Here is a 14,366-nt window from a genome sequence, read left to right as displayed (position 1 = left end):
TAGAAATTAGATAAATGCACGTATGGCACAAGTGAGATGCACTCTATTAGCCATTTATGTATCGTTTGATGAAATGATGATGTCATGTACATGAGATAAAACAAGATCCTAAGCATGCAAATGTTTGACTACACGTACTAAGCTTAAGCTATCGCACGTACATGTTGCAAATTGAGAGGAACAACTTCGTGCAAAATTCAAGGTTACCAATGGAAAAACTCAAAATGCTATTTTTGTCTCTTTTTTTTTTATAATTTTTCCATTAACAACAAAGTAAACATATATAAAAATGTGAGTATGTGACAAAAAGACTCATTTCATAGGCAAAAAGGATTGTAAAAAAAAACGAGCAAAAGAGTATACATTAAAAGTGACAAAAAGACTCATTTCATAGGTAAAAAAGATCGAAAAAAAAAAATGAAATGTGACAAAGACTCATTTCATAGGCAAAAAAGATTGAGAAAAAAAAACGGAGCAAAAGAGTATACATTAAAGTGTATAAGCCCAAACGGAAAACTTAGCTACATTGTATTAAGAAACCATACCTATACGTATAATCACTACCAAATACATTAACATATTTCAGTAACCAAGCAACCCTCCATTTTTGTTGAAAACTCATTTTTCCACGTGTTTGGGTTTGGGTACAAGGCGTTGAAGCAATTCCGGAGATGCATGAGCAAGTTCTGTAAAAGCTTGAGAGTGTTAGTTACTAACTTTCTTTAAGGAAAAGACTGGTAAATACAAGAAACAGCAACATACTTTTGTTTATTAAAATAACATTATAGTTTTTAGGGTTTAGGTCACTTAACTTTTGGCTTTGTTCTCAATTGGTCACTTAACTCATTTTAAAACTTAAAAGGTAACCAAACGTTTGGCTTTGTGCTCATTTAGTCGCCTGACTTTTAAAATTGTGTTCATTTTTACAACTTTATTTTAAAAGCTTAGTGACTAAATGAGCACAATTTTAAAAGTTAGGCCACCAAATGAGCACAAAGCCAATAGTTAAGTGACCAAAAATGACTTAAACCCTAGTTTTTAATGAATATTGCAAGAAATAGCAACATACTTTACACTTTTTCTTTTTACTGATATAGTCAATGTACTTTTCTTTTTACCCATAATAGCAATATAATTACATTTTTACCCATAAGAGCAGCAGCATACTTGCATTGCATGTTGGTATTATAGGGAAAAAAATAAAATACTATAATCAGTAAAAAAAATGTAAGTAGATTGCTATTATGGGGATGAAATAAAGCACATTGCCTACAAAGAAAAGAAAATAGGATGCTATAGCGTATAGTAGACAAATAAATGAAAGTAGGTTGCTATTTCTTGCATTTGGCCTTTAATATAGAGATAGAGATGACGATGATGATGTATGTACCTTGTGGTGTAAAATTGAATAGTGGAGGAAGGGGTTTGCCATTTGGTAAGGTTGTGCTTTGCTCCCTCAAATCATCAAAAAACGGGTGGGCACATGCCTCCAACTGAAAGAAAAAAAAAATCATCAACATCCCTATAATTGAATCCATTTTATAAAACATCTAAAATCAAGAAAAAAAACAACTCACAGGATTTGTTGCTTGTTATTTAAAGAAATAAGAAAATAATATTTACTTACAGCGCTACATCGAAGTTTTGGTGAGTATTGGAGTAGGCGTGAGACAAGGTCAACTGCTTCGGGTGGCATTCGCTTGTGAAATATCTGGAGAGAATAAAATGTTGTAATACAAAGAAATGAAATAGGATGCTATACTATTAAATCAAATAAAGATATAAAGTTGTAAAATGATAGTAGGATTCTATTTATTGCTATACTATTACTATTAGATGAAATGTCAATGTGACATTAAATTTAAAGTAATCTTCCCAATTATAGCATTCTGTTATCAACTTATATTACAGTAACGATCTATAGCAATAATAATTTCATAATACCCTTTTCTAATTGGTATATTTCTAAGAAACAAAAAATATTGATTAAAGTATTGGTGTTGTAATTTATAGCCATTTTTATTGGTTAAAATCAATCAATGTTTATATTAGAAAGAATACCTTATGCCATGGATGAGCTTTAATCTGTGGAAACTTGAATTCTGTGTAATGAGGATTCATACACTTGATCTCCTCTCTCGTTGGTGTCCCCAAAATCTAAATTAAAATATAAATGTTAAAAAGAACATCATAAAATATAATTTTTATTTTAATTAAAAAACATAAAAGAGCAAAGCATACCTTGATAATCTCTACCAGCTGATCTACACCACTTTCACCGGGAAAAAGAGGCTGTAAATGTCCATAACTCATAAAGATCAGCGAAAGCTTTTTAAAAGATTGCAACTTTATAAAATTCTAAGCCACAAGAGCACACAGAGAAAAAAAGGAACAGAAAGTTAAAGTGATTCTAAAAGTAATTACAAAAAAGGTCGATATGATTTCTCATTTTTACTGTGTTTAGTTCCAGAATCGAAACTTTTTCAACTTTAGTCCTTATTTCAAGGTTTCACATGATCACATCAATTATAGTCCCTGATTCCTAAAAATATGAACCAAAAAATATATTGAAACCATAAAATAAGGAGCTAAAACAAAAAAAGGTTTCGATTATGGACTAAACAGGGTAAGAGTTAGAAAACACAAGGAGCAGTTTTGTAATTTACTCTGCAACTAATTTACATACGAAACCAAAATAAAACTAAGAGCAATATACAAAATGGTCCCTCTGCTTTCTGATTTTTTTACCATATTTAATCCAAAATCAAAACTTTTTTCAGTTTTGGTCCTTAATTCAAAGCTTCACACCGATTTTGGTCCAAAGAACCTCAAAATCGATATGAAACAGGAACCAAATTTTAAAAAGATTTCAATTGTGGACTAAACACCAAACATAATAAATGTTAGAAAGCACAGTGTCCATTTTGTAATTTAATTTAAAACTAAGTTATATATAAAAACAGAATAAAACAAAGAACAAACACAAAATGGTCCCCATGATTTCTAGTTTTTACTGTGTTTAGTTCAAAACCAAAATGTTTTTTTCAATTTTGATCCTTATTTCATGGCTTCACATCGCTTTTGGTCCCTGTAACCTTGAAATAAGGACCAAAAAATCAACATAAAACCTTGAAATAAGAGCCAAAAGCCCAAACCCAGAATGACCCAGGGACCAAAATCGACAAGACCATGAAATAAGGACCAAAACCGAAAAAGGTTCTAGTTCTGGACTAAACATTGTAAAAGTTGGAAAGCACGGGGACCATTTTTGTAATTTAATATAAAACAAGTAAATTACGTACATGCCCCAGTAGTAACTCGGCCAAAACACAACCAACAGACCACATGTCAATTGCATTTGTGTATTCTGTTGCTCCAAAGATTAATTCAGGAGCCCGATAGTATCTTGAACAGATATAAGAAATATTTGGTTCACCAGGCACCTGCGCAATTAAAGTAAAATAAATAAAAAGTCAAAATTTGACTTTTTGTTAATTAATTGAAACTTCTAATTAGGAAAAAGATAGTGATTTAAGTGTCATTACCAACATCTTTGCACTCCCAAAATCACATAACTTAAGCTGATGAGTATGTGGATTCACCTGCAAATCAAGATTTCAAATTATTGTATCGATTTCAGAAATAGCTATAAAATCAATGCCTCCGATTTTTAGAGCATCCACAAATAGAAAGATTTTTGTGCCATGTCAGCACCAACTAAACAAGCCAAAATCCTCAAGATATCTTCACTATAGTAAAGCATTTTCACTTAGCTTATTTATGGTTCCTGATTTTCTTTATAGAAAACAATAATCAATATAGTTGAAATTAAATTTATCCAACTAAATAGTATATATAAATTTAGATATACTTACTTTTTTTATATGAATAAAGATATTTGAAATTAAATTAGAATAAATAAATAGTATGTGTACAATTTTTTACGACAAAACAACAAATAAAATTAACAAAATAGGTCTTATAAGTTTTATATGTAACAAAGTATTCTAACTTTTTTTACTAACATTTTTAATTTTATAAATTAACAAAATAGGTTTTGTAAGTTTTAGACTTTTTATATATCTATTTTACACCATATTAGCCAAAATAACAATTTTTATTTGTAATTAATAAACTAAAAAAAATAAAAAATGAAAATGAAAACATTTATGAAACAGGGACTAGTTCTAATCTATCGTTTATGCAGAAGACCTAAATGCCCTTCTCATCCTCATAACTGAAAATATCCCAAGTAATAAATGAATATGCCAAATATGCTTAGAAGATCTTACCAATAGATTTTGTGGCTTAATATCACGATGGCATACACCAATCACACAGTGTATATAATTAAGAGCCCGACAAATCTGAATCAAGAAAAATGTCAAATCAGATAATTAATTAAATCCCAAATTGCCAAATCAAGAATATGTAAGAATCTTACTTGATACGTGTACAATTGTACGTATAGAAGAGGTATCTGATGTGTCATCCTGCTGTAATGTCTTGACACACGATACACTGTTTCAGGGACATATTCCAAAACTACATTGAGGTACACTTCGTTCTTTTCGGTTGTTGAATAAAAACAATTTTTTAAAGGAACAACATTTGGATGATCAAGTAATCGCATAATTTGAAGTTCTCTGTTTTTGTATCTTTTATCCTGTAGCACCTTCTTTATAGCAACAGACTCCCCAGTTTCAAGGCATTTGGCCTGAAATAGAAAGAAAGGTTTACTAAATTGTTACCATTTATCTTTGGATTTAAAGATTCATGCTTTCTGTTTTATAAAAAATTGAGTTCATATCAAAATACCTCAAAAACAACTCCAAAAGAACCAGTGCCAACCACACGCTCAGCCATGTAAGACAAAGTCTACACCAAAAAAGATTCAATAATAAGTGTCACAGTTATACATAAGGTCTCAAATAGGAAGGTTCTTACATTATTTACCCATAATAGTAACATACTTACTATATATAACCAGAAGCTATGAAAATACTTAGAAGTTTTATGTTACATATTGCTATTATTGGTAAAATAAACGGAGGTACATGTACGTATGTGTAAAAAATATAAGTATTTTGCAATTATGGGAAATTTTTTAGGTACAAATAACAAGTTTCAAGTTACATATTGCTATATTCAGTATAAAATATGTTGGTATTATAGGTAACAAATACGGTATTTTGCCCATACTGGTAAGAAGTTGCTATTTCCTGCAATTTGGCATTTTCAAACTGACATACTTTGGCATTGTATAAGATTTAAAAAAATAAGGTAGTTAACTAAAGAATTATCACCTGTTTTGGTTGTCCATTTCGACCACCAACAGTAGTCACTATTACTTGACCCTTTTCAGTTCCATTTCCATTGACAACAGTAGCTTCAATTTCCTGCTTTACAAGTAACCATCATAAGCATTAAAATATGACTAGTTTGATTAACTACAAGTAACATATGAATTCAATTTTGGATTTTACCTTGTCTTCAGATTTATCTTCCTTGATTTTCATTTCGTGCATTTCTTTTGGAAGCTCGTCATAGTCAGATTTTTCAGGTTTTGGAACAGAAGATGTGTTGGATGTACTTGCAGCCATATCTGTAGATGTAGCATCCATTGGTTGCTCTACACCCTCTGTACTCTTTTCTACTGATTGTGGTTCATTAGTAACATTTGATTCTACTTCTTGCTCAACTTTTACCCTTTTAATGCTAGAATCGCCACCCTGCAAAAGCATCAAGTTCATAATTAGATGCACAGTTGCAAACTCGGATACTATAAGCAATAAAAATATTTTATGTCGATTTTCTGAAAACAATGACAAGTTTTCGTTGAACAGTAGACTTTACAGGAAAAAAAAACAACAACAACAACAACTGCATTTCGATGATTCCTAAGCGCATGAATTTTTGATCTCTCATCATCAATAAAAGCAACACAGCAAATAGTAATAGAGATCACACAGCATTTCAAACAAATCGAAGTAAATCCATTCCGATACCATGAAAATTCAAGTATTAGCATATAAATGTCAATAAACCTCATGAAGAAACAAGTACTCCTCATTCATTAATTGTAAAATAAATCAACACTTCTCGTATGTTTCCTAAATCGTCAACTATCTATCAAAAATAACCGATAGAAACTCACAGGATCTGAAACGGACGAGCGACCAGAAGCTATACTCTTCAGACGACGCATCACATTCATTATGTTTCGTAAATCATAACCCTAATTCCCTACTCCACGCTTTCTCTCTCTAGAAATCACATCCTCTAAAATCTCCAAGACTTCAACCACTCTTTCACCACCCCCGCCGTGGAGGAGGAATTCGCGACACCACACGCAACCCTCCCCCACCTTCTTCTTCAAGTTTCTCTCTCTAAATCTCTCTGTTTCTCCCTCCTCTCACTCTCTCTCTAGACGCAATCTCTCTCCCTCTGGTCAAAGGTGTAAACCTGAAAAAGCCAATCATTCATTCCTTACCTCATTCTGTACACTAGTCAAACTTTCATTCTCCGCTGTCCGATTTCACGACGATTGTTTGATCCGACGGATGTGAGTTAAGGTAACATTGGATGCTAGTGAATGACTTTTGAATTTGCTGTGCCGAAAATGCCCTTCTTACAGGAATATTCTTTTGGGTACCCACAGCCTTTCTTTCTTTTGTTTCGTTTCTTACCCTCTACTTTCTTATTTTTATAACTTTGCCACATTTTTTTAGAATGGCTGATATTATTAAGAACTAACAAGATGTAGAGAATGTTATAATTTACAAGCCAAACTAGATAAGCAACACCAGATTTCCCAATTCAGAAAATTAAATCTAGCCCTATGCTTCAACCATTTAAACGATAAGAGTTTAATATCATCCGCCATAGTTGAGTAAGAGCATTTAATTTACTTGAAGACAAGAGAGTTCATTGATTTCCAAATCACCAAAATGACAGTGTAAATGAGCCCAAGCCTGAGTTTCTTTACCTTTTTTCCCAAACCAATGATATTCAATATGGAAGTGAGATCATCCTTACACGAAGGGGTCAAAGGTGGAAGACCTGACCAAGTAGCAAACCAGCGCCAAATAGAGGTTGAGAACCAACAACCAAATAATAAATGGTCCACACTTTCACTTTCAACCAAACAGAAGGGGCAAGATGTCGCTGTAAGATTGGCTCCACATAAAACAAGGTTGTCAGCAACAGGGACTTTGTTCAGCAAAACCCTATATGCAAAACAGGTAGCTTTTATAGGGATCCAGTTCACCCAAATAAAATTCAAAGGAATATCGATAAACATAGAATTGTCATGAGGCTCCGCAAAGAACTAATAGAAAACTGACCACTTGAGTCTATAATCCATCGCCATGAATCAGAATCAACAGAAAGGGAAACTTATAACGACCGAAAAATATCACCCAAAAATTTTTGTTTTAATATTCTAAAAACCACGACATCAAATGTTTATATAATAAAACCATGAATCGTATGTCTCAAAATGCCATAGTAAATGTATCAATTCAGAACTGAAGTCAATATCATGTCAAAATATATCAATAAAACTTCCAGGATAAAACTGCAACTGTGGTGTGTGTCATGTCATCAACCTGAGCTCTTCCCCTTGCTAGCGGAAGTACCTGAAACCAAAACTGAAATTGTAAGCACGAAGCTTAGTGAGCTCCCCCAAACTACCACATACCATACAATAACACATAAAACACATAATGGTCCTCGCCCACTGCATCGGACCGAAATCTGGAAACTGCATCGGACCAAAGTCCAGAAATTGCATCGGACCGAAGTCTGGAACTAACCAGGGCTTTGCCTTCTGCATCGGACCGAAGTTTGGAAACTGACTGAACATAGCATAGCATAATCATAACTACTAGCATAAACATATATATTGCATGTTGCATCGGACCGAAGTCCGGAACACATAACACAGAGACATACTTGAATCACAAAGACATCAAGCACACTGAACTACTGCATTGGAACGAAGTCCGAAACTACTGCTAACTAGACGGGCCGACATTGTGGTCGTAGACTCGTTCCTACGGGAAGGAAAACTCACCTCGTAACGCTGGCTGCTGAGGTGCTAAATCTAGAACTGGCTGACTGCTGCTCCGGAACTCCCCGGCTACAATCCCATAAACACTAAATCGGATACTGATAACTGTTCTCAGGGTAAAATGACTATTTTACCCCTGGTCAAAGTCAACTTTCAGTTGACCGGACTCGCCGAGTTGGGCCGCCAACTCGCCGAGTCCCTAACACCTTTTCTAATCCTTTACTCGCTTCAACTCGTCGAGTTTTGCAAAGACTCAACGAGTTCTTCTTCGATACAAACATCGAGTCCATCTTCATCTGACTCGCCGAGTTGTATGAACAACTCGTCGAGTCCTCCTTCATCCTATGAATGTGTCCAGTCTACGACTCGCTAAGTTGTATGAACAACTCGTATGTTCTTGAGGAAAGAAGATTGCCTTGGACTCGCCGAGTCAGGGCGTAGACTCGCCGAGTCCCTCCATTACTAGATCTGAGCTCTAGCTCACCAAGTCCATTTCCCACTCACTGATTCCACCCTAAACTCTCAAACGGGGAAAATCGGGGACTCGCGACTCGACTCATCGAGTCTGAAGAACAACTTGCCGAGTGTCATGCATGTCATTACTATACAATCGATTTTGCTCGATTCTAGTGCATCCAATTCATAGATCTGGGTTCCTAGGACTGGTTTCACACGTAAAGTTTCTAACTTTACGTGCATGCATGCTCATAAGAAGCTCAAATACCCAATAATGAGCTAAAAGAGGGGATTTAGGTTTGGAATGGGAATTTAGCTCAATAAAGGTGGCAACCTTGAGCTTAAAGAGTTATGAAATGCTTAGATCTGAAGCCCATTCATCTTAACTACTCTTAAATCGACATCGATGTCTAGAAATGGCTCAAAAACAACACTAGCAAGCTTTTAAGGAGATCTACATGATAACAAGCAAAGATTCGAGCTTTATACCTCAGTAGGAACTGGAATGACATAAGAAACTCGGATCTTCTTTGCTCCTCTTGAAAACCCCTCTCCTCTCTTCTTCTTCTAACACCAAAATGTACCAAAATCCTTCACAAGATGAGAAATAGTCCAAGAATGCTTAAAGGAAAGCTAGGGTTTAGTAAGGGACGTTCTGTGGGCGATGGAGGCTGATTTTGGGCGCATAGAGTTGTTTAAATGGGGTGCAAACCCTTGAAATTAGGGTTTCATCCAGACTGGCAGGCTCACCGAGTCCAAGAATATGGACTCGTCGAGTCGCCAACTTAAATCGCATGCAAAACCCATCTCTACTCGACGAGTCGAGCTACAGACTCGTCGAGTGCCCCTTAAGAAAAGAAAATTACTTATTTAAATCACATAACTGAAATGGGGCGTTACAAAACTGCTGAAAGCAATTAAACTTGTGGATTCTACACCTCTCCTTGGATGACATTTCCACACCCAAAGCCCTTCATTTCCAAAATTCTGAATTTTGTCTATAATCAAACAATTCTTATGAGTCTCTATATTTTATAGCTCCGGGTAAACATCTTTGAAAGCAACATTTTGATGTCATTTATCCTTCCAGGAAAGTTTTTTATTTCATGTCCCAACCTTCCTTTCAAAGAGATTGTCAATAGAAATAGCCAATCTAATAAATCAATATTGATTTTTTGAAATAGACAACCAAGTCCCCAGGAGATTGTACTTAGCGATCAACTTGCCATTGATACCCGAAATGTTGTTGGATTAGTGTCTAAGCCTGTAACTATATTGGTAAGTATCTGACCCGGTTGTGCATGGTCCTTTTGGGTTGCCTTCACCAAAGCAATTTGATAGGATGATCTATGAGGAGAGAGGATTAATTATGATTTATTAAGATATTATATGAAGAATATATTAAAGGATAAATCATATTGTTTAATTAATATTAGTCAAAAATTAATTGAGAATTAGTTTTGTGGCTAAAAGAGATTAGTTAAACGTGGGGACTAGAATTGTAATTATAAGATAATTACAGTTGGGCTATGGAACACCTAGGTACATAGGTTGGATGAGTTCTATGTGAAGCCCATAATGAATTCGTCCAATGGGTGTTCTAAAGGGATTCCATGGGCTGCTTAGAGCCTAAGCAGTTAAATTAGGGTTTGCTTGTTTGATAACCCTAATAGTCTCACTATATAAAGACCCCTATAGCCCCAAAAACATGGCTAACTCTTTTAGGAAAACCCTAGAACATTTTTGGTGCCTCCTCCCTTTCTCTTTGTTCATCCTCTTGCTCGTGGTGTTTGTAAGTCATTAGAGGAGTGACACTTGTGACTCTAAGCTCCAATACAAGAAGATTCAAGCCATTCTTGAAGAGGTAATCATCTAGATCTATTCTTATATGTTAATTTCGAAATTCATATGCTAGATTAGGGTTCTTGAGTCTTATATGAATTGCATGTACAATAGAGAAACCTAGATCCAAGCATTAGGGTTTGTATGAGTACACATGATGTTCTTTTGTATAAAACTCATCAGTGATATTAGAGCCTTGATTGGTTTCTATTGTATTGATGCTTAGTGTTTCATTCTTGATTGCAAAGTCGGGTTTTTGGACATCTGCCTGGCAAACTCGTCGAGTAGGATGAACTCGGGGAGTCCATATGATGACTCGGCGAGTCTGGCTGTCAGACAGACGGATTTTCGGATTTTTTTGCCTATTTTAACTTAGGATAATTGCCATAATTGTTTCAAATTAATAAAATACGAATTTTATTGATTCCTTATGATGATCTTTGTCAAAATAAAAGATTTTGGTCATCTAATTAGATAATTGTTACTTATTTGATAAATGTTAAATTATTTGAGTTATTTGGTCAATTATCTTGCATGAAATTGGAATTAGGTCAAAAGCTATATAATCACCAATTAACTGTTTAATTGCCTTATTTGTATTTTGATCTAGATAGTTTTGAAAGATTTCAAAACTTGCCCTCAAATTTTGGAATTCAAATATTTTGATTAAAAGTTTAATTTTGAAATAATTAAATTCTAAACCCTAATATTTTGAAAAAGTTCAAAACTTGCCCTCGAGTTTTGGAATTTAAAATTTTGATTAAAAAGTTTGATTTTGAAATATTAAATTCTAAAACCCTAAGTTTTGAAATGTTCAAATTACACCGTTATGGTTTTATTAAATTAATTATGTGTATAATTAAAAGAGAGTTAATAAATCCATAGTGATATGATTTACATTTAATTAAATTAAAAGTGTAATTTATAAAAATAGACCATAGTATTTTAAAAGTGTAAAATACACCCTTATACTATATATAAAGTTAAAAGTCTAATATTATATATGTATAACTTAAATGCTAGTCTTACCGTTAGTACGCCTCATTCACGAAGTTGGTCTATAAGAGGGGTATAAGGTTATGACTTATAAAATGATTGTTTAATGGGTGTCCACTCTCATCCACCGCTTCCTTGATTGGTGGATGGTCGTTAGCCGAACGGGTAGGATAGGGCAAACCCTTTCCATTAAAAGTATAATGAATTGTGAAACAACTAAATGTTTTACAAAATCCTCAATCTTAGTTACTTTAGGCAAAAGTGGATTTGATGCAATTCCATGAAATTACGCTTTGTACCCTTGCGAAGACGTTAGTGGAGCGTGTGTGGTTAACCAGCACACTAAATGGGCTCTAAGCAAAGGTGGCAAATGGTGACTTGATGTTTGTCATAGTTCGATGGAGCGTGTGCGATTAACCGACACATTGAATAGGTGACTGTAACATTGGGGGCACCATGTGTTTTTGCGTGGTTATTCACACCCAGTTTTGTGATCCTCGGCATCCCAGTCACAAATCGAGGGGGTATCGAGATTTAAACATGTCATTGAAAAGTTCAATGAATCTCAAAGGATCTAGGAGTTTTTAATACTTTTAAAACTTAATCTCTTCTTTGTTTTTCATGGTTGAAAATTAGTGAATCATCATTCACTTACCTTCAAATGTTCTGCAATTTGGATTACGACATCCCTCTTCCAGATTGTAAAATATTGTGTTGGGTCCTAGACTTAATATCTCATTTGGGTGTTTTATTAATGACTCATTGAATCAACTAACTTGAATTGTCTCCCGTTTTGTAGATGTCAAAGTATGACGACTATGGTCTTCCCAAAACCCTTGGAACAAGCTTTCCACATGAAGATGATATTCCACGATTTGATCGAGGAACAAGAGATCATGCTTCGCTTCCTCCACCTCCCCCTATTATTCTCCCCGACCCACAAGTTTGAAGGCTTGAAAAGTTCAAGCTCACTCAAGCCCTTTTGGCAAGTAAACGTGAAGAAGGTGCACATGTGTCACACCCCCAAACCGAATCGGCGGAAACATTCGAGGGTGGAGGACGTCATGTACAATATCATAACAATGCATAATAGTAAAAACAAGCTACAACATCAATTACATTAATAGAATAGTTAAATACATGTGTGTTCCTTTGTAAGGTTTAAATGACACAAAAAATGTACAATCAAAATAAAGACGAGTCTTAGATCCACTCCGTCCTTCAAAAGCTGCATGGGTGTACCTATCTTATTGGTTCCCTGAGAATACAAGTTGTTTTGAAAGAGAGTATCAGCATAAAATGCTGGTGATTTCATAAGTATTTAGTGTCATTTAGTAGTTAAAAACCTTGAAAAGTTTGTAAAGATTTCCCAGCAAATCCTATATTTCCTGCTTATAAATAATGTAGCCTTCTACCCGAGGCCCGACTGTTTTACATGTATGTTTTTGTATAAAAATGTAATGTTTGCATATGTACTTGTAATAGTAAGGGAAAATATAGTAGTACCTTGTTATTGCGTAAAATTAGGTTTTCTCCCATTCATCACTATCATTTATTAGGAAAATAGAATGTTTTATTTCAGCAGTGACACTACTGACTATGAAGTGATAAAATGAAGACTCAAGGTCGTATTAAATGTACTATACTCCTTGGGGAGTCTTATTGCCTTTAATTCCTATTTGGTTAATTAAAGGTTTAGATGTGAATTAGTTTGTAACCATGCTGATTGACGGCTGAATACCTGACGACCTTTCGGTGTCATAAAATAGCGAGTGACATTTTGTCACCCCTTGGCCTTACTGGCTGGGACTGTAGCTAGCAGTCGGGGTGTGGGAGTGTCTGTCCTGTATAGATCTATACACACGATGCCCATTCTCCCTCCAGGAGACTCTGGTTACAATGTGATACAACAATGTATTGTTGTATCATGAAGTAGTATTTCACATTCTAGTTATCGTATTCTAGTGTTTGTATAGTATATTCTCTTGTATAGTATAGTGTATGTTCTCTTAGTTTCTCATCATAGTATGTTCTTTATGATTCTCATAATAGTAAGTTTGTATTGACTCATAAATGAACCGACTCTTGTATGTTTCATTGTACTAGTAATAGTGAGTAGTAATCTCTTAAACTATACCTATTATAGTTTACTAGTAATGTTGTTTGAATGACTGCGTATGTATTGAGTTGAAATAAAAGCTTTTATATCTATAAAAATATACATAATATATAACTAAGGTTTAAACGACACTCGGACAAACAACCGAATACTCTAAGTCCACAACCAAACAAGGAACAGGAAATAAAGCGAGTTATCAATCTTAAGTCCTTTCAACCTTATTTATATAACTATATCTATATAGACATGATTTTGATAATATATATGTTTAAAAGAGTTTAATAAAGAGTTTTAGCATAAAAGAGTTTGATAAAATGTTTTGAAGTAGATATTTGCTAACACAGTTTTGAAGTATAATAAATCTATTTGTTTGTTCTAGTTATTAATCACATGTGATTGATATAATAACTACAATGTTTCAACTTGTATTCCCCCCCCCCCCAATAAAATCATTTAAAATTATTTAAAAGGTAGACTAAGGGGTATGAACTCACCTGTTGTGAGTAGTTTGGATGAAAGAGTGGGTATAGGATGCTAAGTGTCAAGTGAAGACTTGAGCACACACGGATCCTATTTAGCATATAATGACACATATATGTATATAATTAGTGTTTATACAACTAATCAGGTAAGGAAAAACACCTTAGGGACTAGGATACACTTCAATGGAAAGGCAAAAATCACAAATGATTGTGTATAAGGTGAGTTTACGGCCACACTTGGTGTTTGCGGCCAAGTATTCACGGCCCTAGAGTTTACGACCGAAGAGTTCACGGCCACATGAGTTTACGGCCGTAAACTCATGATAATTTGTGTCATTTGGTGTTTTAAGGTTTTACAAACAATCAAGAAGGTTTATAGACTCAAGTCCAAGCCTTA

The 14,366-nt window shown here is 34.4% G+C and overlaps 1 protein-coding gene across 1 annotated transcript; it reads right to left on the bottom strand.

The window, feature by feature from the left end:
- Positions 1–423: 423 nt before the first annotated feature.
- Positions 424–6,466, bottom strand: LOC145094100 (shaggy-related protein kinase epsilon-like). Its single transcript, XM_079032381.1, has 13 exons — positions 6,158–6,466; positions 5,487–5,732; positions 5,307–5,399; positions 4,819–4,878; positions 4,445–4,717; positions 4,293–4,367; positions 3,546–3,602; positions 3,303–3,443; positions 2,242–2,292; positions 2,062–2,157; positions 1,628–1,711; positions 1,391–1,493; positions 424–686 (listed from the first exon to the last, which is right to left on the bottom strand). Exons 1-13 carry the CDS (start codon positions 6,215–6,217, stop codon positions 619–621), a joined length of 1,407 nt encoding a protein of 468 aa, XP_078888507.1. The 5' UTR covers positions 6,218–6,466; the 3' UTR covers positions 424–618.
- Positions 6,467–14,366: the final 7,900 nt, after the last annotated feature.

This window comes from Lactuca serriola, chromosome 3 (assembly GCF_051521515.1).
Source record: "Lactuca serriola cultivar US96UC23 chromosome 3, Lser_US96UC23_V15, whole genome shotgun sequence".
Classification (NCBI taxonomy): Eukaryota; Viridiplantae; Streptophyta; class Magnoliopsida; order Asterales; family Asteraceae; genus Lactuca; species Lactuca serriola.
The sequence above is the reverse complement of the archived record's forward strand: the minus strand, read 5'-3'. Positions and strand labels throughout refer to the sequence as shown.